General features: G+C 45.5%; 3 protein-coding genes across 3 annotated transcripts in view; 2 read left to right on the forward strand and 1 right to left on the reverse strand.

Moving 5' to 3' along the window:
- The first annotated feature begins 543 nt into the window (after positions 1 to 543).
- Positions 544 to 2,788, forward strand: LOC133961380 (nuclear factor 7, ovary-like). The gene is made up of 2 exons (XM_062396464.1): positions 544 to 806; positions 894 to 2,788. The coding sequence occupies exon 2, from the start codon at positions 911 to 913 to the stop codon at positions 2,291 to 2,293; it is 1,383 nt and encodes a 460-aa protein (XP_062252448.1). The 5' UTR covers positions 544 to 806; positions 894 to 910; the 3' UTR covers positions 2,294 to 2,788.
- Positions 2,789 to 4,014: 1,226 nt separating this feature from the next.
- Positions 4,015 to 6,232, forward strand: LOC133961423 (E3 ubiquitin-protein ligase TRIM35-like). The gene is made up of 2 exons (XM_062396518.1): positions 4,015 to 4,245; positions 4,333 to 6,232. Exon 2 carries the CDS (start codon positions 4,350 to 4,352, stop codon positions 5,730 to 5,732), a length of 1,383 nt encoding a protein of 460 aa, XP_062252502.1. The 5' UTR covers positions 4,015 to 4,245; positions 4,333 to 4,349; the 3' UTR covers positions 5,733 to 6,232.
- Positions 6,233 to 7,268: 1,036 nt separating this feature from the next.
- Positions 7,269 to 24,603, reverse strand: part of akap6 (A kinase (PRKA) anchor protein 6) — a 129,298-nt gene continuing 111,963 nt past the window's right edge. The window contains exons 19-23 of the mRNA XM_062397922.1: positions 24,395 to 24,538; positions 15,698 to 18,715; positions 13,798 to 14,967; positions 11,665 to 11,763; positions 7,269 to 9,951 (exon numbers count right to left, since the gene is read on the reverse strand). Coding sequence (XP_062253906.1) covers positions 9,907 to 9,951; positions 11,665 to 11,763; positions 13,798 to 14,967; positions 15,698 to 18,715; positions 24,395 to 24,538 — 4,476 coding nt within the window. The 3' untranslated portion in view covers positions 7,269 to 9,906. The remainder of the gene's footprint in view (positions 9,952 to 11,664; positions 11,764 to 13,797; positions 14,968 to 15,697; positions 18,716 to 24,394; positions 24,539 to 24,603) is intronic.

A 24,603-nucleotide genomic window follows, 5' to 3' on the forward strand; every position in this document is an offset into this window, starting at 1 on the left:
AGTGTAAGCATACATTTATATTAAATCCAAATATTCACTAAAATACATAAAAAAGGACAACATGCTAAACATTTGACATTTTATTAAAACATTTGGCTTTTACAACTGCAAATATCCTGTTGTTATCTTTCCCCCTTTAACCATCTCATGCTAAACTTCCCTTTGGTTTTCATATTAGAAACCGACCCACAGGCCTCAAATTAACTGCATTCCACCTTAGAAAACAAAAAACAACAATCCCAACTGCAACAAGAGGATAAGAATATGAAAATATTTCAGGATCTGCAAATGACTTCTGTCATTTCAAGTTTTAAAACTCTAAGTGCAACAATTTTTAACTTTTTGAACCCATTTATAAAAGTGCAATAAAATCGACATTGGAATCTACAAAATATTCTTGCCCATAATAAAAACATGTGTGCATGACTACAACAATATGCATTTTAAACACTGAATTATAAAACACGTGTCGTGCACAAGCAGATGAATCAGGCAGTTAAGAGTTAAAGTTTTAGAGTTCAGTCCATAAGGGAGGTGCAGAGTTTTTACTGGCAACAGAGCTGCTTGTACATTTGTTTCAGGTTTTACAGGTTTTATCATCCAGCATCTCAAGCTCCACCCTCTCCTGACACACCAGAGAAACCAGGAAGCATCTGTTCCTCCCTGAAGAGACGCAGGCTGAAAACCAGACGATCACATTCACCTTCCAAACCAAACTGAACCAAACCAGACCAAACGTCCTGAGTGAGTCCAGCTACAGGAGAGAAGAGTCAAACTACAACCTGCCGACGCTCCACACACTGACCGTGAGTTTAACAAACACCTCGACTCAGAGGGGAAGTGAACCTCAGTGAAGTTCATGGAGCTGTGACTGACTGACTGTCTGTTTTCAGCTTCACCTGGAGACTCAATGGCTTCCAGATCAGAAGAGAATCTCTTCTGTCCCGTCTGCAAAGATGTCTTCAGAGATCCTGTTCTTCTGTCATGTAGCCACAGCTTCTGTAAAGACTGTTTGAAGAGCTGGTGGAAAGACAAAGAGGTAAAAGAGTGTCCACTTTGTAAGAGAAGATCTTCAAGGTCAGAACCACCTTGTAACCTGGTGTTGAAGAACCTGTGTGAGACCTTCTTACAGGAGAGAGATCAGAGCTCTTCACCTGCTCTCTGCAGTCTGCACTCAAAGAAACTCAGACTCTTCTGTCTGGACCATCAGCAGCCAGTGTGTCTCGTCTGCAGAGATTCAGAAAAACACACCGGCCACAGATTCAGACCCATCGATGAAGCTGCACCACAACACAAGAAGCAGCTTCAGGAAACTCTGGAGCCCGTGAAAGAGAAGTTACAGAGTTTTGAACGTGTTAAAGTCGAGTTTGAACAAACAGCAGAATACATTAAGGTCCAGGCCGGACTCACAGAGACGCAGATCAAGGAGCAGTTTAAAAAGCTTCATCAGTTTCTGGAGGAGGAAGAGGAGGCCAGGATGACTGCACTGAGGGAGGAAGAGGAGCAAAAGAGTCAGATGATGAAGGAGAAGATTGAGTCTCTGAGCAGAGACATAACGTCTCTTTCAGACACAATCAGAACCACAGAGGACGAGCTGAGAGCTGAAGACGTCTCGTTCCTGCTCAACTACAAGGCTGCAGTGGAACGAGTGCAGCAGCGCCCCCTGCTGGATGATCCACAGCTGGCCTCAGGAGCTCTGATAGACAAGGCCAAACATCTGGGCAACCTGAGCTTCAACATCTGGAACAAGATGAAGGACCTGGTCTCCTTCAGTCCTGTGGTTCTGGACCCAAACTCTGCTCATCCAGTTCTCGTCCTGTCTGAAGATCTGACCAGTTTGAGACGAGGAGAGAGACAGAAGCTTCCTGACAATCCAGAGAGGTTTGATCGAAACATCTCAGTCCTGGGATCTGAGGGTTTTAACTCAGAGACTCACAGCTGGGACGTCCTGGTTGGAGACAGTACTTACTGGACACTGGGTGTGTCAGCAGAGTCTGAACAGAGGAAGGGAGACAAACTGTCTGGATCATGGAGAATAGGGTTCTTTGAAGGTAAATACTATACATTGTTACCATCAGGATCATCTGTTCTCTCTGTGAAGAAGATCCAGAGGATCAGAGTGAAACTGGACTGGAACAGAGGAGAACTGTCGTTCTCTGATCTTGATACTAACAAACACATTCACACCTTGATACACACTTTCACTGAGAAGATGTTTCCGTTCTTTAGCACTACAGGTCACTTGAAGCTGTTACCTGTGAAAGTCTCTGTGACTCTGGATCAGAGCCGTTAGAGATAAAGATTTTATTCTTCATGTTTATTTCTTCAAGAGAAATCATCTGAATTTAAAAGTTAAACTCGTGATTGTAAAGCTTTGTTTATTTCTTCTTTTACTTGTCACTCATTTTTATTTCTCCTGTCGACTTTTCCACGTGTGTAAAAAGATTTGATTATTTTCGGATCTTTATCTCTGGTTTGTTTTTTACCTTTATGGAAAATGTTTCTATCATTTAGATTTTGTGTGGATCCATGAAGTCGAGCAAACTGATGAAGATGCTCATAAAAACACATTTATCAATAACAGCTGATCATTGTTCACATTCAACAAACTTTATTAAAACTCACACTTGAGACATGATTCATGTTTAATCACATAAAGTCTGTTCACATATGAAATAATACAACATATATGAACATTTGTCTGTTTGATGTGACGAAGACAAAATGATTCTGTCTGTAAAAGTGTTTATTCAACAGCAGCCGAGTGATGTGATTTTAATATTGTGATCAAAATAATAAAATCTATGAAACTGAAACAGAGTTCTGACCTTTTTTAAATTGAAATGTAATCATAACATTATCTGTCATTAAGTAGGATTCAACACTCAGATAGTTTCAGGTTTTTAAATTTAGTTATATATACGTTTATTCATCAATTATCCCTAATTTAAATGTTGGGAGCTAATAGTTGTGAACAAAAGTTGGGCCTACATGTGAAGACAAAGCCTGAGACCACAAGTCCAACCCTGGGAACCTGAAGTGAAGGTCACCCTGAGCTCTCTGTCCGCTCTGTGGAGATCAGCTCAGATCAGAGGAGGCAGCCGGAGGGTCGGAGCCCGGGAGAGAGAGAGGCTCAGCGGGGGGGGGGAGACGCAGAGAGCGCCCCCTACAGCTGGACCCCGGAGGTTCCAGCTCCCGGCACAGGTAGTCGCTGGGTGGACAGAGACAGAAACAGCTTGTGAGACTCGTGTTGAAGAACTGACAACATATCAAAGACCTGCTGCCCCCCCGATCCTCACCAGAGACAATGTGTCCTCAGATAAAACACAACATGTCCTTCCTCCTGTTTGACAACAACTCTCTTTATAAAAACGTTTCAAACATTTTAGTCATGTCTATCTTGTTGTTTCAATTAATGTTGTTTTCATTGCTCGTGAAAGCATACATTTTAATTAAATCCAAATATTCACTAAAATACATAAAAAAACGACAACATGCTAAACATTTGACATTTTATTAAAACATTTGGCTTTTACAACTGCAAATATCCTGTTATCTTTCCCTCTTTAACCATCTCATGCTAAACTTCCCTTTGGTTTTCATATTAGAAACCGACCCACAGGCCTCAAATTACCTGCATTCCACCTTAGAAAGCAAAAAACAACAATCCCAACTGCAACAAGAGGATAAGAACATGAAAATACTTCAGGATCTGCAAATGACTTCTGTCATTTCAAGTTTTAAAACTCTAAGTGCAACAATTCAACTTTTTGAACCCATTTATAAAAGTGCAATAAAATAGACATTGGAATCTACAAAATATTCTTGCCCATAATAAAAACATGTGTGCATGACTAGAACAATATGCATTTTATTACCATTTTAAACACTGAATTATAAAACACGTGTCGTGCACAAGCAGATGAATCAGGCAGTTAAGAGTTAAAGTTTTAGAGTTCAGTCCATAAGGGAGGTGCAATGTTTGTACTGGCAACAGAGATGCTTGTACATTTGTTTCAGGTTTTACAGGTTTTATCATCCAGCATCTCAAGCTCCACCCTCTCCTGACACACCAGAGAAACCAGGAAGCATCTGTTCCTCCCTGAAGAGACGCAGGCTGAAAACCAGACGATCACATTCACCTTCCAAACCAAACTGAACCAAACCAGACCAGACGTCCTGAGTGAGTCCAGCTACAGGAGAGAAGAGTCAAACTACAACCTGCCGACGCTCCACACACTGACCGTGAGTTTAACAAACACCTCGACTCAGAGGGGAAGTGAACCTCAGTGAAGTTCATGGAGCTGTGACTGACTGACTGTCTGTTTTCAGCTTCACCTGGAGACTCAATGGCTTCCAGATCAGAAGAGGATCTCTGCTGTTCCGTCTGCCATGATGTCTTCAGATATCCTGTTCTTCTGTCATGTAGCCACAGCTTCTGTAAAGACTGTGTGGAGAACTGGTGGAAAGACAAAGAAGTAAAAGAGTGTCCACTTTGTAAGAGAAGATCTTCAAGGTCAGAACCACCTTGTAACCTGTCATTGAAGAACCTGTGTGAGACCTTCTTACAGGAGAGAGATCAGAGCTCTTCACATGCTCTCTGCAGTCTGCACTCAGAGAAACTCAGACTCTTCTGTCTGGACCATCAGCAGCCAGTGTGTGTCGTCTGCAGAGATTCAGAAAAACACACTGACCACAGATTCAGACCCATCGATGAAGCTGCACAACAACACAAGAAGCAGCTTCAGGGAGCTCTGGAGCCCTTGAAGGAGAAGTTAGAGAGTTTTGAACGTGTTAAATTAGAGTTTGAACAAACACTAGAACACATTAAGGTCCAGGCCGGACTCACAGAGACGCAGATCAAGGAGCAGTTTAAAAAGCTTCATCAGTTTCTGGAAGAGGAAGAGGAGGCCAGGATGGCTGCACTGAGGGAGGAAGAGAAGCAGAAGAGTCGGATGATGAAGAAGAAGATTGAGTCTCTGAGCAGAGACATAACGTTTCTTTCAGACACAATCAGAACCACAGAGGACGAGCTGAGAGCTGAAGACGTCTCGTTCCTGCTCAACTACATGGCTGCAGGGGAACGAGTCCAGCAGCGCCTCCTGCTGGATGATCCACAGCTTGCTTCAGGAGCTCTGATAGACGAGGCCAAACATCTGGGCAACCTGAGCTTAAACATCTGGAACAAGATGAAGGATGTGGTCTCCTACAGTCCTGTGGTTCTGGACCCAAACTCTGCTCATCCAGTACTCGTCCTGTCTGAAGATCTGACCAGTTTGAGAGGAGGAGAGAGACAGAAGCTTCCTGACAATCCAGAGAGGTTTGATCAATACCTCTCAGTCCTGGGATCTGAGGGTTTTAACTCAGGGACTCACAGCTGGGACGTCCTGGTTGGAGACAGTACACGCTGGTTACTGGGTGTGTCAGCAGAGTGTGTCCAGAGGAAGAGAAAAGATCTGTCTGGATTATGGAGAATAGGGTTCTGTGAAGGTAAATACACAGCATCGTCACCATCAGGATCAACTGTTCTCTCTGTGCAGAAGATCCAGAGGATCAGAGTGAAACTGGACTGGAACAGAGGAGAACTGTCGTTCTGTGATCCTGATACTAACAAACACATTCACACCTTCATACACACTTTCACTCAGAAGATGTTTCCATACTTTAACACTGGAGATCACATGAAGCTGTTACCTGTGAAAGTCTCTGTGACTCTGGATCAGAGCCGTTAGAGATGAAGATTTTATTCATCATGTTTATTTCTTCAAGAGAAATCTTCTGAATTTAAACGTTAAACTCGTTATTCTAAAGCTTTGTTTATTTCTCCTTTTGCTTCTCACTCATTTTATTTCTCCTGTCGACTTTTCCACGAGTGTAAAAATATTTGATTATTTTCTGATCTTTATCTTTGGTTTGTTTTTTACTTTCATGGAAAATGTTTTCTATCATTTAGATTTTGTGTGGATCCATGAAGTCGAGCAAACTGATGAAGATCCACATAAAACACATTTATCAATAACAGCTGATCATTGTTCACATTCAACAAACTTTATTAAAACTCACACACGAGACATGATTCATGTTTAATCACATAAAGTCTGTTCACATATGAAATAATCCAACATATGTGAACATTTGTCTGTTTGATGTGATGAAGCCAAAATGATTCTGTTTTTAAAAGTGTTAATTCAACAGCAGCCTAGAGATGTGATTTAATATTGTGATCAAAATAATAAAAACTATGAAACAGAAACAGAGTTCTGACCTTTTTTAAGTTGAAATGTAAATATAACATTATCTGTCATTAAGTAGGATTTAACACTCAGATAGTTTCTGGTTTTTAAATTGAGTTATAAAAACGTTAATTCATGAATTATTACTTATTTAAACGTTGGGAGCGAATAGTTGGGAACAATAGTTGGGCCTACATGTCAAGACAAAGCCTGAGACCACAAGTCCTCTTTGTTCTGGGGACAAAAGAAGACATGTGGAAGGTGCTGATGTCTGATATTTCACAAACTACAGGACACTTATTGCAGCAGTTCAGTTGCAACAGACAAAGAATGAAAATCTAATGAAATGTAAGATCTGCTTCATAAATACACACAAAGAAGAAAGAAGAAGAAGTTGTATCGATGTTTATGGTGAAAATGGTGAAACACCTGATCAGCAGCTCAGCGTCAAGTCCGTTAAATTGAATCAAGCTGCAACAAATCACACTGAGAGACATCTGTCCTCGAAAGACGTCTGAGTTTTACGTCCCCACGCTGGTGGTCGCAGACAAAATGCTTTCAGGTCTCAGCCTCGTGAACACAAGATCTCAAAAACAACTTGAGGGAATTTCCTCAAACGTGATAAAAACGTTCACTTGGACTCGTGGATGAACTGATTAGAATTTGATGGTCAAGGGTCAAAGGTCAAGGCCGCTGTGACCTGACAAATAAGCAGCTCAGAAACACCTGGAGGGAATTTCTTTAGTCCAAACTTTCACCTGGACTCAAGGACACAGCAAGAGGTTCAGAGCACGATGAGAAAACACAAATTCAATGATTCAACAAACTGTGATTTTATTTTATTTTATTTTATTTTATTTTATTTTATTTTATTTTATTTTATTTTATTTTATTTTATTTTATTTTATTTTATTTTATTTTATTTTATTTTATTCAAATGTACCGGCTGCTATGACGACTTAATTTCCCTTCGGGGATGAATAAGGTAATCTATCTATCTAACACAACAGCACAAAAAGAACAACACAACACACGTTTTTTTATTTTTCCAATAAATTAAGTTTATTTGTCAACAGTTGGTTTTACATTGTATTCAGCAGGATCCATGCAGTCAAGCTCTTTATGGCCAATACTAATAATAAAGATATTTCACATCACAGACCACAAAACATAAATAAACACAAACACCAAGCATTCCTCCCCCTGCGCGTCACACCGAGGTTTCACACCTTTACATATTTACACAGGTTCAACATCAACCTCGCATTAAACTGTTTGATTCTCATTTTGAATATGTCGTTGCATGTTTTCATCACCGAAGCAGTGGTTTGACTTCACTAAAGAAAAGGTCGAAGTAGTAACAGTAGAGCAAGGCACACAATTATAGTTTAAAGATTTTAAACCCTAGTTTGTCCCACACACACACGGACACACACACAGACACACACACCCGTCTCAACACCAATCCCAAACCCCAGTGTTAACTGCTAATCATCGTCTCAGGAGAATAAAAAAAGAAATCAACACATGTTACAGTCGTGTTGTACGTACAGCATTAACAACAACACACGTCCTCGCCAACAGTCATCACACCTCAACGCCTACACAACAACACCACACCAGCGTTCGCCAACTTTGGTCGTGTTGCATAGACAAAAATGTTGTTTTGATTTTACATATATTTTTTTTGGGGGGGGGGGCTTCACTTCAGTCGAGCTAGCGTAGCAAATATTTCAGGTTCATCCAACCCGCTCGACCAATGAGAGTGTTCACTGGGGATCGACCAATCCCTGCCTCTTGAGTAAAGTAGTGGTCACGATCAGGTGGAAGTTGAGGGGAGAGTTCACACTTGTAACTTTCAACAAACTTCACTACGACGGCGGCAGCAGCCCCTACTGGCTAGGGACTGACAATGCAAAGCAGAATTCTTTACGAAACAAATCAATTAAATAAAAGTTAATTTCACAGAGGAGCATAGGGAGCCTCTGATTTCTGATTTGATGATTTTCAGAACATTCTGTGTATATTTCTGTGTATCTGACTCATAAAGTCCAGTTTACACCTGTTGTGGAGTAAAATCTCCTCAAACTGGTATAAAATGATCAAATGATTCTAAATAAACAGATACTGAACTTTCTCTCAGCAGTTCCAGCTCTGACTTCCTGTGATCCTCCTTCAAAATAAAGATCAAACGAGAACCACGACGTTGTCCAATCCTCAACTCGTGTTACACTCACGATAATACACTTCTATTTCAGCATCTACTGTAAATTATAAGTTAACTTTACTTCTTATCGTGTAAAGTTTTATGTTGAACTCCAATAAAGCTGATTACACTGATGTGTGTGTGGATCTTTCTACATAAAACACGTTAAGTTGACTTGATGCGTCTGGAGAAGCTCCGGCTGTGAGATGAGATGTTATCGTCCGTCCACTGAGTCTCATGACATGTAGCTGTGTAGCTGTCCAGCACATTGACATGAACACTGACGTCAGCTCCAGCTACAGACTGAGAACATGCTACCTGTGCTACAACACTGCACTTTCACCGTGTGTTGATAAGACAACAGGTTGATTCAGACGAACAGTGAGTGAAAGTTAAAGCTCATGCAAAGTGGCTGAAGACGTGTGTGTCCCAGCAGAAGCAGAACTGAGGTAGCTCCAGAAAACAACCAGAAGAACCTGAACCAGACAAACTCCACCTCAATAAGTCAATAAGAAAACACAGAAGGTCTGTGAGAGCGTGAAGCAGCAGCCGACTCACATTCCCCCCCTACTGGACATACTGGGTGATTAAACTGGGGCTGGTGCGCACTCAAGGACAAACTGGGCCAATTTAGATTCATCCCCTTCCGACTATCAGGGAACTATCGAAATAATCTTAAAGCTACAGATTGTGTCGGATCTCGAATCGTGAATATCAACCATGTTGGGTCATGACCCCTCGACAGCCAATGGGAGCGAGCTGAGCGGGAAGAGTGACCAACCAGATGTTGTTTACTTTTACAGCAGCTAATAAAAACAACAACAAAAAAAACAACGTATACAACTCAGCTCGAGCTTCAAACCCTCGCTCCACGTTTTGCATTCGATCCTCCTCCATGTTAGTTTCTCTTCTGAAGTCACGTTCGAGTCTCTAGAATCACGATGTTCCGGTCAAATCGTCCAGTTACTGTGTTTTTAATGAATATGATTTTAATAATTGATTAAATCTGTCATCGTGTCTGTGGAGTCGTAGGTTTTGAAGTGTTTGAAATCCTCTCGTGTGCACCAGGCCTGAGAAGATGGAGCGGATTCTGTTCTGACTGGAAATGTGTTTTTCTGTTCAGCCCAGTTTCAATGTCTGACCTGTGACCTTGGAGACACCCCCCCCCCCCCTGCCTGTGAGCTCAGTTCACTGTTTGTCTAACAACCGGATAATGACATTTAAATGCTTGGATATAAGTTCACTACATGTTTTATTTCCTAACTCTTTCATTAACGAGGCTGGAACAGTTTTGTAAATATCAGAATCCACAGTTCATCCCTGGGAACGTGGAGTGAAGGTCACCCTGAGCTCTCTGTCCGCTCTGTGGAGATCAGCTCAGATCAGAGGAGGCAGCCGGAGGGTCGGAGCCCGGGAGAGAGAGAGGCTCAGCAGGGGGGGGGGGGGGGGGGACGCAGAGAGCGCCCCCTACAGCTGGATCCCGGAGGTTCCAGCTCCCGGCACAGGTAGTCGCTGGGTGGACAGAGACAGAAACAGCTTGTGAGACTCATGTTGAAGAACTGACAACATATCAAAGACCTGCTGCCCCCCCGATCCTCACCAGAGACAATGTGTCCCCAGATAACACACAACATGTCCTTCCTCCTGTTTGACAACAACTCTCTTTATAAAAACGTTTCACACATTTTAAACGATCTTAATAAACATATGCTCTCGTCTAAACTCAAGATTTCATTTTCCAATTATTTGAATTTTATACTTTATTGTAAATTTCACTTGTTTTTGTTTCATTCTATCATAATTATTTTAAATTGCCTTGTTTAATATTTCAAACTGTTTTCTTCGCTGAGCAATGTGCAACACTTTAGAATGAAATGGGTTTTAATTCTGTTTTTTAATTCACTCATCCTTTATTTATCAAGGAAATAAATACATGTAACGGGAAGCACACAAATTAACACAATACATCAACGCACATATTAAAAAAACTACACAAATGGAAACAAACTGGAGTCAATGGAAAATAAAACACGGGTTAAAAAGACGTTGTATTAAAAACCTGATTTCTGAAGCAGATTCCTGTGATGTAAAATAAAACACGACCTAACCACGCTTTTATTTTCTATTAAAGTTTGTGGAATAAATTTTTCCTCTCCTGTGATTTTACTATATTTTGTAAAACAACAGTTTTCTATTAACATCTGTTCTCATGTTAATGTATTCATACTTTTATTCATCAGGTTGTATTCATCAAATTAAATATTCAGATACGGCTTCATCTGTCCTCTCCTCTTCTGCTCTCTTTTATCCGAAAGACAGTTTCCTCCTCTCTGTCGTTTTCTGTTCGGCTTTACGATGAAACTTTACACACACACAGACACACACACACACACACACACACACACAAACACACACACACACTCTCTCTCTCTCTCCTGTGTGTGTTGCTGCAGACCTTCTGCTGTCTGGGTCACAGAGCACATCATGAGCCGCATTTACGATTGCTTTAATTGCACCTGTGTCTCTGTGTGTGTGTGTGAGTGTGTGTGTGTGTGTGTGTGTGTGTGTGTGTGTGTGTGTCTGTGTGTGTGTTGTGTGTGTGAACAGGTGGGCTAGACTGGGGCACGCCATGGGGTTCAGGACCAGCTGTACACATCACTGATATGATGTGTGTGCAGTGAGTGCGTGTCTGTGTGTGTGTGTGTGTGTGGGTCCTTTGTCATGAGTGTACATACGTTGTGTGTGTACACTGAGCTTGATTTTGCACTTTGATGTGTGTGTGTGTCTCTGCATGTGAGTGTGTATGTGGGTTTGTCCTCTGGTGTGTGTGTGAACAACATGTCTGTCTAACCTGCAGCTGTTGGGCTGTCAGAGCTTCTACCTGGACTTTTATGCCCTGCCCTCAGGGATGTGTGTGTGTGTGTGTGTGTGTGTGTGTGTGTGTGTGTGTGTGTGTGTATTAGATTGTGCGTATTTGGAGCATTGGGGCAATAGGTTTTGCTTAGCCCTGGAGGCACCCACAGGGCGGCCACATCACACACACACACACGGACACACAGACACAGACACACACCCACACAGTGATTGTGTCAGTGATCATCTTTGTTCTGCAGCTTCCTGGTTTATTCTTTTTTTATTGAAATTTAATTTCTCTTTGTATTTGTTTTCTTCAAATGACGCAATAACTCACGAGGAAACAGAAAGAATAGAGATGCTTCCACGTACCCTCACTGGCCCCGCCCTCGAGGGGGGGTGTCTCACTGAGGCCTGGCTCCGCCCCTGTGCCGCTCTGGGGCTGTGAGTGACAGTCGACTGAGCGCTGACCTGCGGGCGAGAGACACCGAGAAACACAGTGAGAGAAATGGAAGGATGGAGCGACATCAGTAGAAAGAGAGGGAATGAAAGAAAAGAGAAGGTTGATCCCTCCGTCAGCAGAGAACAAGAAAACAAGATCCCACTGCTTTTGTTTTAACAGCGAGTGAGAGAGAGAGAGGGGAGAGGAGGGAGGAGAGAGAGAGAGAGAGAGAGAGAGAGAGAGAGGGAGAGAGAGAGGGAGAGAGAGAGAGAGAGGGGAATAAATCAAAACATTATCGGCCTGAAACAGTGTTTGTTTTGTTTTCTAATCGGCTTGTTCTTTCTTTCTTTCTTTCTTTCTTTCTTTCTTTCTTTCTTTCTTTCTCTCTCTCTTTTTCTCTCTCTTTCTTTCTTTGAGCCCAAACTGATGAAAAGTTGTAAATTAAAACAACAAGCATCAGGCCCAAAACAATCATCTCGCCCACACTCTTTTAATTGGTTCACGACTAATCACTTTGTAAAGACTCATGTAGCTATAACCCCCCCCCCCCCCCCCCCCCCATACATCTACCATTGTGGCACACACGCACACACAAACAAGGATAAACACAGACACACAAGTGGGTATGTAGTCACGACTATGTGCACACACAGACACACACGGCAGCTTGTTTGAAATATAAAGAATATCAAAAAATGTAGGAAAAAACTAAAGACAGTTCTTGACCTTGTGGAAACTGCTCTCACTGTCTTAGTGGATAATAAATTATAAACTATTAGATTAACTGATTGTATGAGATTAGTTAACATTATTAACGACTGCTTCTCATATTTTTATTGTACATGTGAGTATTTGGTAAGACATGTGAATGTCACGTCATTAAAGCTCAGATCGGAAACGAGTTCCTCCTCCAGAGTTCCAGTTGATGAACGGAGGCGGCGCAGGAAGAGAAGAAGAAGCTAAACTCATTTGCATGAGGAAATAGAAAAGTTAAGAAAGAGCACAAACACGCTAATTCAGCGATGAAATGAATTGAACGATCAGTGCAGGAAGCGAAAGCTCTTAGCTGATGAATCCTAATAAAATCTGACTGATAGTAATTATGCTGATGTTGTTCTGTGGACCTTAACCTTTTAACTGAAAAACTGAGAAGTCTGCAAATCCTCCCATCCATTAACACCTGAGGGAGGAGGAGAGGGGGATGAGGTGGAGGAGGAGAGGACGGAGGGAGGAAGAGGGGGGGGGGCGAAGAGAAGAGGGAACACAGAGAGATGTGAAGAGGAAATGTGAACAGAGAGGGAAATGAAGAGAGGATGGAGATGAACAGATGAGAAGAGAGAGAGAAAAGGTTGTAGAGAAATGAAAAGATGGTGTGAAAAAAAAGAGGAGAATATGAGAATAAAAGATGATGAAGTCTTGAAGACGTGACAAAAGAGGAGGATGAAAAAGAGCAGGTGACGATGAGTGGAAGGGAAGAAGAGGAGAAGAGGAAGATCAGGTGAGAAAATAAGAGAGTAGAAAAGAAGAAGATGAGAATATGGGTTTGAAAAGGAGACAAGAAGAAGGAGGGATGAGGCGAAGGAGAGTAGAAAAGGAGTCTGGAGATGTAAAGTGGAAATGTGGAGGAAAGGAGGATTAGAGAACCGTGAGGAGGGGATGGAGAGATGAGGAGAAAAAGAGGAGAAGTGGAGAAAGTTATTGAGAAAACAGCAGCGAGAGGAGATTGTGTCAGGAGAAAGACAAGGATGAGAAAAAGCAGATGATTGAAGATGAGGGTCTGGGAAAGAAGAAGAAGAGGAGATTATGGATGTGAAATGGAGAGAGGAGGGAGAGAGGGATGAGGCGGGGGAGGAGAGGATGAAGGGGAGGAGGAGAGGAGAGGGGAGGAGAGGTAACACATATCAGCTCGTCCATGCGGCCTTGGGAATGGAAACGACAGAAAGGCACACGGCCTCATTACATTCTGCTCACAGAGGGCTCGGTCTAATACCTGGAGTGTGGGGGGGGGGGGGGGTGCAGTGTAATGTGATACGGCGGATCGGGATAACACCTGGAACACTAACCTGCTTTGCCGGCACCGCCCTCGCCTCCTGCTGCGAGCCGCTCCGCCCTCTCGTCGTCTTCTCCTCCCGCTTCACCCGCCGAGCGTCTCCTCCTCGCCGCCCCCCCTCCTCCTCCCCCCCCCTATCTGCCTCCCTCATCGGCGGGCAGTTAATTTTGGGATTAATACGCGTGGCGCCCGGCTCTTTTGAGGGATTTGTAGCGGAGCCGCAGACACTTATCTCGGTCATTACGGGGCCCATATTGGATTCAAGCGTTTTAGTATCTTCCAAACACGGGGCTGCGGAGGAGTCTATCGGGCCGACACGTGCCCGGGGATTAAGATAAGCAGGCGCCTCGTTACGACTCCTCTGCTCCTGCGGCGCACTGACACTCGCCACTTCTCTCCCAGCGACATCACAGAGGAGGTGCCAGTCCTCACCTTGCCTCTCTCGCCCGGCGCCAGAGGACACGGCAGGAGGAGAGGGGGGGGTGTCGTCTCTTGGCTGGCGGCCGGGCCCCTGGAGGGAGGCGGGGATGGTGGTTGAGGGCGAGGAGGTGGAGAAGGAGGTGTAACGAGGCTCCAGGAGAGGAAGGAAGGAGCGCTGGGTCTGGTCCAACACTGACTCCTCTGAGGGACACAAGTGGCTCCTCACACCCCCGGGTTCTGAAGGCGGCCCCCCTGGAGTCAAATACGTATCATCTGAGGAGGGCAGGTTCCTCGGCTGGTTCTCCTTCAGCCGCGGCGTCCGTGGTTTCCTGGTGAGCACCATGCTGTAGCAGAGAGGCGGGCCCAGGTACACCTCCTCGGTGCAGGCTGCGAACAGCGTCTCCTCGTCCCGGATGTCGGGGCTGGGGGGCAGGGACTGGGAGGGGCTGGTGGGCTCCGAGCCGTTAGCTTCTCTGTGGGCCGACCTCAGATCCAGAGCGTGGAGGTCGTTCCTGGAGTCGAGGCTCGTCGGGGAGCCGCTCTGCCGCCGGGCGCTGGTGAACAGCCCCGGGCTCGGGCTGCGGAGGCCCTGTGTGGGGGGGGGGGAGGCGTAGGAGGGGAGGCTGTACGGCGCGGGGGAGGAGCTCTTGTCCTCGGAGCACTGGCTGACCTCGCCACAGTCGCTGTCGTGGGAGGAGAGCGACAGGTAGGAGTAGAAGTCTCCCTTACGGAGGTGGAGAGGCCGGTGGGAGTGTTCCAGCACCTGAGGGAGGAGGGCAGAGGGTCAAAGGTCAGAGGTCAAGATTGTGACCACACGTCTGGCTGCGGTAAAGGTCATACAACTTCATCTCCATGTTAGCAGCCGGGACACGGACCACACTAAGAAATGTTTGTGGGAAATGGTTTCTGTCATTTCTTATCGGACTTTATTAAATATAAACTATTGGTATTTTGTTTATATTGTCCTTAAAGATTAAACATGATAACATGGAAATACAAATATAAATGTGTTTGTCTAGTTTAATTTGATATATTTACTTATTTATTTACCTCACATTATCACCAACCATACATCCTTTATTTGCATATTAATATTTAGGAGGAGCAGAGTTTTCTGCCTGATTTCTTTTTCTTTTCAGAAATGAAGTGGAGACTGGAAACTGATAAGCTTTGAGATTTCTTCACTCGCAATAGATACTGAAGAAATTAGTCATTACATCCCGACAGTTATGATCCGTGATGCGATTTATTGAATTACTTCAACTCAGTGAACAAATTGACTGAGATAACTTTTCTACTTTTGAATGAATTTTTCCTCAAAATGAAAACAACACAACAGTCGAGGTCAAACGAGGCTTTAGATTCTGTATCTGCTCAAATCTTTCAATCAGTCACTTTATTATCTGGAGCTCGAATCTCTGTTTAATGAGGTTTTTACATTCATGATAAAACCCTTTGCGTGTGACTTCTTTGTATTTGCGTGTTTTTCGTACCTTGTCTCTGATCTGTGTCAGGGAGGCGGGGCCCTGGTCTGGACTCGACCCGCCGACCTCCACCTGGCTCAGGTCTTCAGGCTGATTCTCTTTGCTCCTCAGCGCCAGAGAGGTCATGTCAATAATCTCCATCACAAAGTCGTGCACGTTCTCTGTCTTGCCCTCGTCCACGCTGGACGCACGGAGGGACGAGGACGAAGCACGGTGGTCGTGGCAGGACGCTTGACAACCGCGCCGTTTCTTGGGAGGCAAGGACGATTCCTTGTCCCTCACCTCCCTCCTCGTCTCCTCCGTCACAAACGAGGAGAATTTGAACTTTTCCTGAATGGTGATGGCCTTTCTGCCGCCTGCCTCTGGCCTGCTGCTGTGCAATGCATCATGGGACCTGCAGTCCTCGACGGGGGAGAGGGACAGAGGCGAGGGGAGGGAGGAGCTGTGGCAGGGCAGCTCTCCCTGCAGCTGTCCCACCAAGGAGGAGGCCCGTCTGAACGGGAGGAGGTCGCGGGCGGGAGGTGAAGAAAGCTGCTTCGTTGAGCTGGATTCCGTTTTCACGATCGAGCCGCCAACGTCCCGAACCGACTCCCCCGTCGGAGCAAACCCGTACGACTCCCTCAGCGACTCCCCTTTCTTTGTGAACACACTCGACTCCTCTCGGAGGAGCTCGTCATCTTCATCTTTCCCCTTCAAACAGCTCTGATCCACGTTCCCGTTCTCCACGTCGTCTACAAACTGGCTGATGTAGCTCCTCGTTACATTCCTCCTGTTCTCCTCCTCGTCCTCCTGCTCCTTCTTCTCTCTCTTCTTTTTGTCGTTGCCACTGTTGGTGCTGGTCTCTATGAGTTTGGGAGCTGAGCGGTTTAGGAAAACCTGCTGCTCCTTGTTGTGAGAGGAGGTGCTGAAGGAGGAGAGGTGGGTTCCACACTGCAGCTCGTCCCTGAGACCTGCCTCAGTTTTAGAGGAGGTGCGAGGAGCTCGTATCCAGCTCTGCAGCTCGCTCCTCATGTACTCCAGTCCCAGAACGTAAGAGCCCTCCATCTCCTCCTCATCGTCCTCGTTACCTGAGGAGACGTAGCTCAACCTCCCCTCCTCCTCGTCCTCTCCGTCCCGCACGCCAAGCTCCTCCTCAGTGAGCGTTAGCGTGGAGGAGGACAGGAGGTCGCTGTCGTCCTCGTCCTCATCCGTGCACGCCGAAGCACAAGACACGTTCACCACCATGCTCAAGCTCGCCGCATCCGCTTCATCCATCGATTGTCCTCCTCGGCTGTTTCCGGGTCCACGTTTCCTGTAAGAGCCCGAGTTTGCATTTGCCGCCATGTTGGGATCCAGGAACTGGCGCCGCTGGTTTCTGAGCAAAGCGAAATCCTCCGACCCGACAGATGAGTCCTCGGTGCTGCTCAGCTCGGTCAGAGATGCTGTGGCCGAGCTCTCGTTGATCAGGGATGGAGGCCCTCTCCGTGAAGAGCTCGACATTTCATAGAGGGGTGTGGGTCGACCACCAAAGGAAGGAGAGGCAGGGATTCGACCCCGCGGTGGGGAGCTCCCCCGGAGCGTCATGTCAGAAACACTACGGGTCATTTTTGCCATCAGAGGACTCTGGATGTTCTCCAGGCGTTTCAGGAGATCAAGGGTTCTACGACTCAGCTCCCCCGAGGATGGTTCTCCCTGCACATGTTCAGTCTTCATGTCCTCCCCCTGCTGTCCTCCCCCCCCCTCCCTGCTGGGCCCCAGGTCCAGCTCCCCGAGGCTGGCCAGGCTGCCTCCGTTCTCCCCTTCGGTGCCGCGACACGGGGCCAGGCAGCTCTCCAGGGAGGCGCTACGATGCAACGGGTCTTTGGAGGGAAACAGCTCCCCCCCCAGCGCCAGCAGAGACTCCAGGGAGGAGCCCTGAGACAGAAGGGGACTGGACGCCCGGCGGCTCAGAGCCGGGGACGACTCCAAACTGCTGAGCTGGTCAACTTTCAACCCTGGGATGGGACTGCGAGACACGAAGGGCTTTGAGGAGTCCACACCGAGTCCTCCTGCCTCAAAGTCGGAGTCAGAGTCCGTCGGCGTCAGGATCCCTCGCCTGTTCATCAGGATCTCAACCGCCTCCCCTCCTCCCCTCCTGTGCCTCCTCCTCTTCTCCTCCTCTCTGTTCCTTCTACTTTCAGCTCTGTTTTCATCCCTCCTCCATCCTTTCTCTTTCTTATCCTCTGTCTTGTTTCTTTGGTTGTACTTGGTGACGTCTTTGCACAAGTCAGTCAAATCAGTTTCCTCCTTCCTCTGCTCATCTTCCTCATCTTCCTCATTTTCCTTCTCCTTCTCCTCTTCCTGGATTTCAGAGTTGGTCGTTGTCTCTGTTTCTCCTGTATCACTAACGATTCCGCTCTCGCACTCTGACCGACGACTGTTTGCCGACTGTCCACTTCCTCTGCCACCTTCCCTCTCACCCTCTCCATCCAGGTATCCACTGATCGTATCTCCTCCTCGGCTGTTTGACATCGAACCTCCCAGGAGGTCTGTGAGGGATTCGATGGAGGAGAAAGAGGAGTCTTTACTCAGGCTCTTCAGCAGGAGTTGCTGTTTCTGTTTTCCTGATTTGGTTTTGTGCAGAGAGGACGAACTGAGAGGAAACTGCGGTTGTCTGAATAGTTCTACGCTGTGGAGGCTGTAGACCTGGTAGATGTTATTGTTGTTCGGGGGGGCGGGTTGGGACGTCCCCCTCGGCTGGACCTCTGACGATGACCCTGTCACGGTGTTGGACAGATTCTCAGGACGCTGAGGGGCTGGGACTCCGGTTCGAATCCTCTCGGGTTGATTCCCGTTGGACAGCGCAATGTCCAAAGGCAGATCTGGTTCTGTGGTGAAGTTGTGCGTCAGGTCGGGTTCTGGTTCTTCTTGTGTTTCAATTTCTGTGATTGTCATGTCGGTTTCATCCCACTCCCAGGAGTCCTCTGGCACAGGGGCCGCTGGGCCAACCGGGACCGGGCTGATCTGGTGGAGGTCGACCAGACCTGGTTCCAGAAAGTTCCCAGGAACCTGAAGACAAGAACGAGAAGAGAGAACAATCGTTCAGCAAGAATACAACTTTCCTCAAAGGGTTTGTCTACTGTGGAACTTAAGAATGAAGAAACACGACCCCATTGAATAAGAATCAGAGCATATTTCATCAATGTGATGAGAAATGCCTTAAATGACATGAACCAGCAGGGAGAATGTTGTTAAGTTGAGGCCATGTCCCATCTGCTAACATGGAGGAGGAAGGGTTTCTGAGACACGTCTTTCTCTACAGTCTGATGTAACTTAGCATTTTAAGTACATTGACTTAAATGGACCTAATCTTGACCATATAATAATAATAAAATAATAATAATAATAATAATAATAATAATAGTCATCATCATCATTTCAGACCTGCTCATATTTTCGTCTGCAGCTTAGTGTCAAACCCACAGGATCCATTTCATAAGTGTACAGTTTGAGAAAGGCAGTTTTCTCTATGATCATGAGATTTGTTTCTTGTGAGCACTGATGTTGTGTGTTTTTTTTTTTCCTGCTTTGGCATCAAACTCTTCTTGAAGACGTTGTCGTCCTCTCTGTCCCGGCTCGGTGTGAGAGACGCTCCCTGACACCGACTCTGACAGAACACGTCTGTGATCATTTAAAATCATCCCACCCCAAAGCAATTGCTCATAAATCTCAACACAAATTATTCGGCTCTGGAACAAAGCGATGAATTATTCAGAAACGACTTCTGAGAGAAAGAGCACGGAGCCGAAAACCCCAAAGTAAATACGTAATCAGAATCCTTCAGAAAGCTCGGCTGTCTAAAAATATGCTTAGACACAGGAATTCTTCCTTCCACAGACATAATTATACAAATTGCTCCGCGTCTCATTAACAAGAGAGGGGGGTAATTCGTATTAGCCATTCATAGCCTATTAATCTAATAAACTAGTTGGCTCTGTGTGTGTGTGTGTGTGTGTGTGTGTGGGTCTGTGTAATGAATTTCTATTAGATTTGTGTTTATTCCCCTTGTGCTGATAAGGGAGATGGGGGTAATGACTGAACTGGGGTCTGCCTCTGCAGATGTGTTCAGGAACACAAGGAGCACAGAGGAGAGAGAACATCAATCAGCTTAATCCAATCAGACCCCGGATCTGATGACCCACGGAAACCTCGGATATAATCTGGATCTGTAATTTGTCTCGTTTCTGTGATTTGTGACAGTTGGTAGTTGAGATGTGAGTTTGTTCATGACCCCTGAGGGAGGAGGGAGCTGACTCCTGGCGTCCGGCGGCCACAGTTTATTCAAACACACGTTTGATTTTTAAATACGACAAATAACACGACAAAGTGTTACTGGGAACCAGCCAAAGAGGAAGAGCTGGCAGGAGAAGAGCCACAGACACATCTGCTGGTGGAACAGTGCTGATGTTCCCCCACCGAGAATCAAACAGAGTGAACTGCTGCTTCCAGATGTTCCTGATGCTCCTGATGCTCCTGATGCTGAGGGTCAGTTTTTAACTTCACCTCCAACAAGGAGGTTATGTTTTCACGTCTGTCCGTTTGTCTGTGAACAAGACAACTCAAAAACAACTGGAGGCTTTTCAATGGAACTCGGTGGGAGGACGAGTTACGGGTCAAAGAGGAACTCATATGATTTTGGTGCAGATCTGGATCAAGGAGTGGTTTCCAGGGATTCTTTATCACTTCCGTTTCTCAAGATTTTCACAGTTTTTACAGAAAATGATTCATTGATCTTAATGAAAAAGAAAATCCGACTCATTTAGGGAACTGATATTTATGAGTGTGTGAAAATTAAAGTATTCAACCTGGATAAGAACTGAATATTCTCTTATCTTAATGATCCAATGGAGAGACGCAAGGAGACAAACTTGCCTTTTGTTTTGTTTATGTTTAATTAAGATTTACTGCAAAAATAATAAACGTTGAAAGTCATCTGTGGCCATATTTAAAGTTTTACAGTTGCAAAAATTATAAAGAAATCAAAGTTATCAGTTTTTTTCCACCTCTTGAGGCAGAACTTAATGTTTCTGGTGAGGAAAAAGCTGCAGATGCGAATGTGGGTTATGTCAAAATAAACTTACATGAAACACGTTTAAAACCAAAAGGGTTCATCATCTGGGAACCAGGAACCAGATCAGTGCTCGTCATGTTGTCTGCTCAACAAGCTGATTAAACAGGAAACTGCTTTTTCTCAGGAACATTATCAGACTCTGTTCACCTCCACAGTGTGTGAGTTTGTGTGTGTCTGAGTGTGTGTGTGTGTACTTGTGCTGAATGTTTTTGGGGAGAAACACAGAAACTTTTTTTTCCCATTAGCTCTGGTTTGACTGCTCCCATTTGTTAGCATAGCTTGTGAAGGCCCAAGGAGAGCGGAGCTATCTCGCAGCATCTGGGTGATTATTCATGTGCCTGCTCTCCTGGTGGAGCTGCTGCTGGTGGAGCTCCAGTCTCTGCTGCCTCTGCTGTGGTTGTCAAAGAGCTGAGGGAGCCTGGCATCACCGCTCTGATTCTGAATGAATAGAAGCGCACAGATAAATCACTTCCCCATGCAGAGTGCTGGAGCTGCTGTGAATGAAAACCTCTGTGTGCTGCTCATAACTTCTGGGATATAAGTTAGAATCCAGAGGAAGGTGTTCTTATATAAAACTAACACGTGCAGTGATATGATCGACTTACAGGTTTACTCTGTGAGACCTGCTCCTGAAGACACACACGACTTGAGGCCGCACACAAAACACTTAACGCAAAAATACAACAACGGCTTCCTTTGAAAACTGCATTTTAAAACTAAAACGATCTCCGTCCACACTAACACGCCTGAAAGTGCACATCACGTGACCATCAACGTGCACTGGGCGTGCACGTGCAAACAGTGTAAACAGGAAGGCAGGGACACAGGAATTGTTGCATATTGCTTAAACAATAACTCCTACACAAAAACACAACTGAACTGCAGAGAAGCTGTTAGCAAAGACAACAGGGTCAGTAACACTTTAAATAAACAATTAGTCAATTGACTCACTTCCTGAGCTTCACACGAGACATTTAAAACACAAAGACACGCGTGAACAAAAGCATGTTGACATCACACACATTTACACACAAAGATCATCATACACACAACAGTCCACACACTGAAGCTGCTTTAATACCTGAAGAAACTAACAACTACACACAGACATCAGGGAGTTTAGGTGTGTAACGTGCACAACAGCAGCCATTTTTTAAACAAGTAGGTAATTCACACACGCAAACACACAGACACATACAGACACACACAAACAAACATACACAGACACACACAGACCAGCAGAGGACAATCGTTTTATCACTCAGCAGAAGTGTTTTTCTATAAACTAAACCACCCAGATATATGCCTCTGTGGTTCTTTCTCTCCATACACCCCCCTCTCCCCCCCTTTTCCTCTCTCTCTCGCTCTCTCCCTCTCTCTCTCTCTCTCTCTCTCTCTTTATTCCTCTCCCATCGCCAGTAGAAGTGAAATTACTCTCCAGCCAGGCAGCGAGGTCAGAGAGTCTGGCCTCAGTTATTTGTCTTCTCCTGCTGTACAATGTGTGTGTGTGTGTGTGTGTGTATGTGTGTTTGTGTGTGTGTGTGTGTACGCACCCGGGAGAGAGTGGGATAGAGAGAGTTCCACCTCCAACGGCACACAAACAATAGATTTCTACTAGTTTTCAAATTCACAAACGAGTCTTTCAAGGCTTTTAGATTACATTTAACACACACACACACACACACACAGCCACACACACTTCACTTTCAACTGTTAAAGGACTTTCCTCTGTTTGGAAAACTGTCAAATAAAGTTGATTATAATTTATGTTAAAAGTAGGATTGTGAGCTCATAACCTCGGACAGATTAAAACCTACAATATAACAGATAAAGGAGAAGATCCAGGATTTTTCCAGTTTTAAATCAGTTTTATGGCAAATAAATCACTTCTGTTATCAGACCACTTCCTGTTCTCTCTTTTATTTCCACTATAAGAACGAGATAACCAGGTGTAAGGTTGTGAGGTGGAGGGACTCAGAGCAGGAAGCAGCTCGTGAGACGTCGTAGATTTAACTCTACATCGTATTTATCTCCCTCTCCTTCCTCCCACGCCCCCTCAGGCTTTTAACACATCGCTATCCATCAGTTAATGTGTGTGACGTTGTGTGATTCTGTGTGCACAAGCGTCTATGTGTGTTTGTGTGACTGTTTGTGTGTCTGCGTGTGAAACCCCTTCCCCTCGTATCTAAACGCAGTCGTCTTTCTGTCTCTATCGAACCATATTCATCACTATTAGAAATCCATAACGGCCCCCCCGTTCGGCTGCAGCCCTCTGCCTCCACGTTAGCTCGGATGAACAAAGCACTCAGCTCGCTCTCTGCGCCTCGTTCGCCCCGAGCGTCTCCACTCGGGACGACTCCCTCGTGAGCGATCTGTCTCTGAACAGCCGCAGCACTCAGCGCGTCACGTCAGCCCACGAGCTGCACGTGAGCTGAGCTGTCATCCCGCCGCCAGAGCATCCAGAGCGACGCTGTGATCGGACCTGGAGCCGGGATGAGGATTTCTACTCAAACAGTCGTTTTCTGAGGAGAAGCACCCGATGTTCAAGCTGCATTCAAATCTCATCTGCTGAGTTTCTTTTGTTTGCAGGGGAAACAGCTTCTGTGACACCGATCAACTGAAGGACAAACAGATTGGTTTCTGCTGGACTGAGAGAAGACGTCTGAAGCTGCAGCCTCTTGTAGAACAGACACTGACGCTTGACTCCAGGTCGCAGCAGAACACGAGGGAGGTGAGGACGTTAGTGAGAGTGGATCAGTCCACTGAACCAGAGAATCACAACCAGCTCCTGAATCCTGGTCCCAGAGAGAATCCACAAGCACTGGGATGTCTCCTCTACAGATACAGGTTCACTGTTTATACAAGAGTTTTTAAAAAAGTAACAGAAACACAATAAAATGAAACCATCCAGTGAATTTAGAATCCTCAGAGGACAAACCACAGACGTGTCCCCTCGTCCTCCCATCGTCCTCGTGTGAAACCAAAATATCCCAAATGTCCACGATGCCATCTTGCTTTAATTTGTTTGGTCCATTTCCAATCTGCTAACATGGAGGAGGCAGACTTTATGGCCTATAGTCTACTACACCCTGCCACCAGGGGGCGATACAGATGATGTGATGTCCTGTCGTCCATCTCTATAACCATGTTTTTCTTATTGAATATAGAAACATGGGCAAAGTGAAGAATAAACCATATTCATAGCTTCATAGTTCACATGTAGCTGGAAGTTTAAAGTCCTAAATGTCTGAAGTGTTAAAAGAAGAATCCAGTTTTCATGATCCTTTCATAAATACATGGATATGATTGACATATCTACATTAACAGTCACAGTCAAACATCAGATCGTTTGTTTTTTTATGAAAGTAATCTCCCCTGGATCCGAAGTGACTGGATGAGTGTGAGTTTGTGTTGATGCTCATTTCACAGCGTCTCGGCTCGTGGAGATTGTTCCACTGCTGAAACCGAGCAGCTTCCATTACGGCGCCATCTGTCTGTCACGGAGGATTTTAGCATCAAATCAAACTCTGACGTGCTCAGTGAGCGGAGCCGGGCGTCAGCTGATCGCCTGCAGAGCGGGGTGACGGATGTAGAGTGTAAATGTCAGTCGCTCTAACCTGCTGCTCTCTCTTCAGTCGGTTCTGCCACTGCAGCGCCTGCATCACGATCGCCTCCCACCTCCTCTCCAGGTTGATTGACAGCAGCTGCAGGGCCTCCCGGTGCTGCTCCGCCTCGGGGCCCACCTCCGCCATGGGGCCCGACTGTCCCAGAGGTGGAGATTGGGGAGAATTACAATTATCACACTGATCATATGATTAATCTCTGG

The sequence above is a fragment of the Platichthys flesus genome, chromosome 10 (assembly GCF_949316205.1).
Source record: "Platichthys flesus chromosome 10, fPlaFle2.1, whole genome shotgun sequence".
In the NCBI taxonomy this organism is placed as follows: domain Eukaryota; kingdom Metazoa; phylum Chordata; class Actinopteri; order Pleuronectiformes; family Pleuronectidae; genus Platichthys; species Platichthys flesus.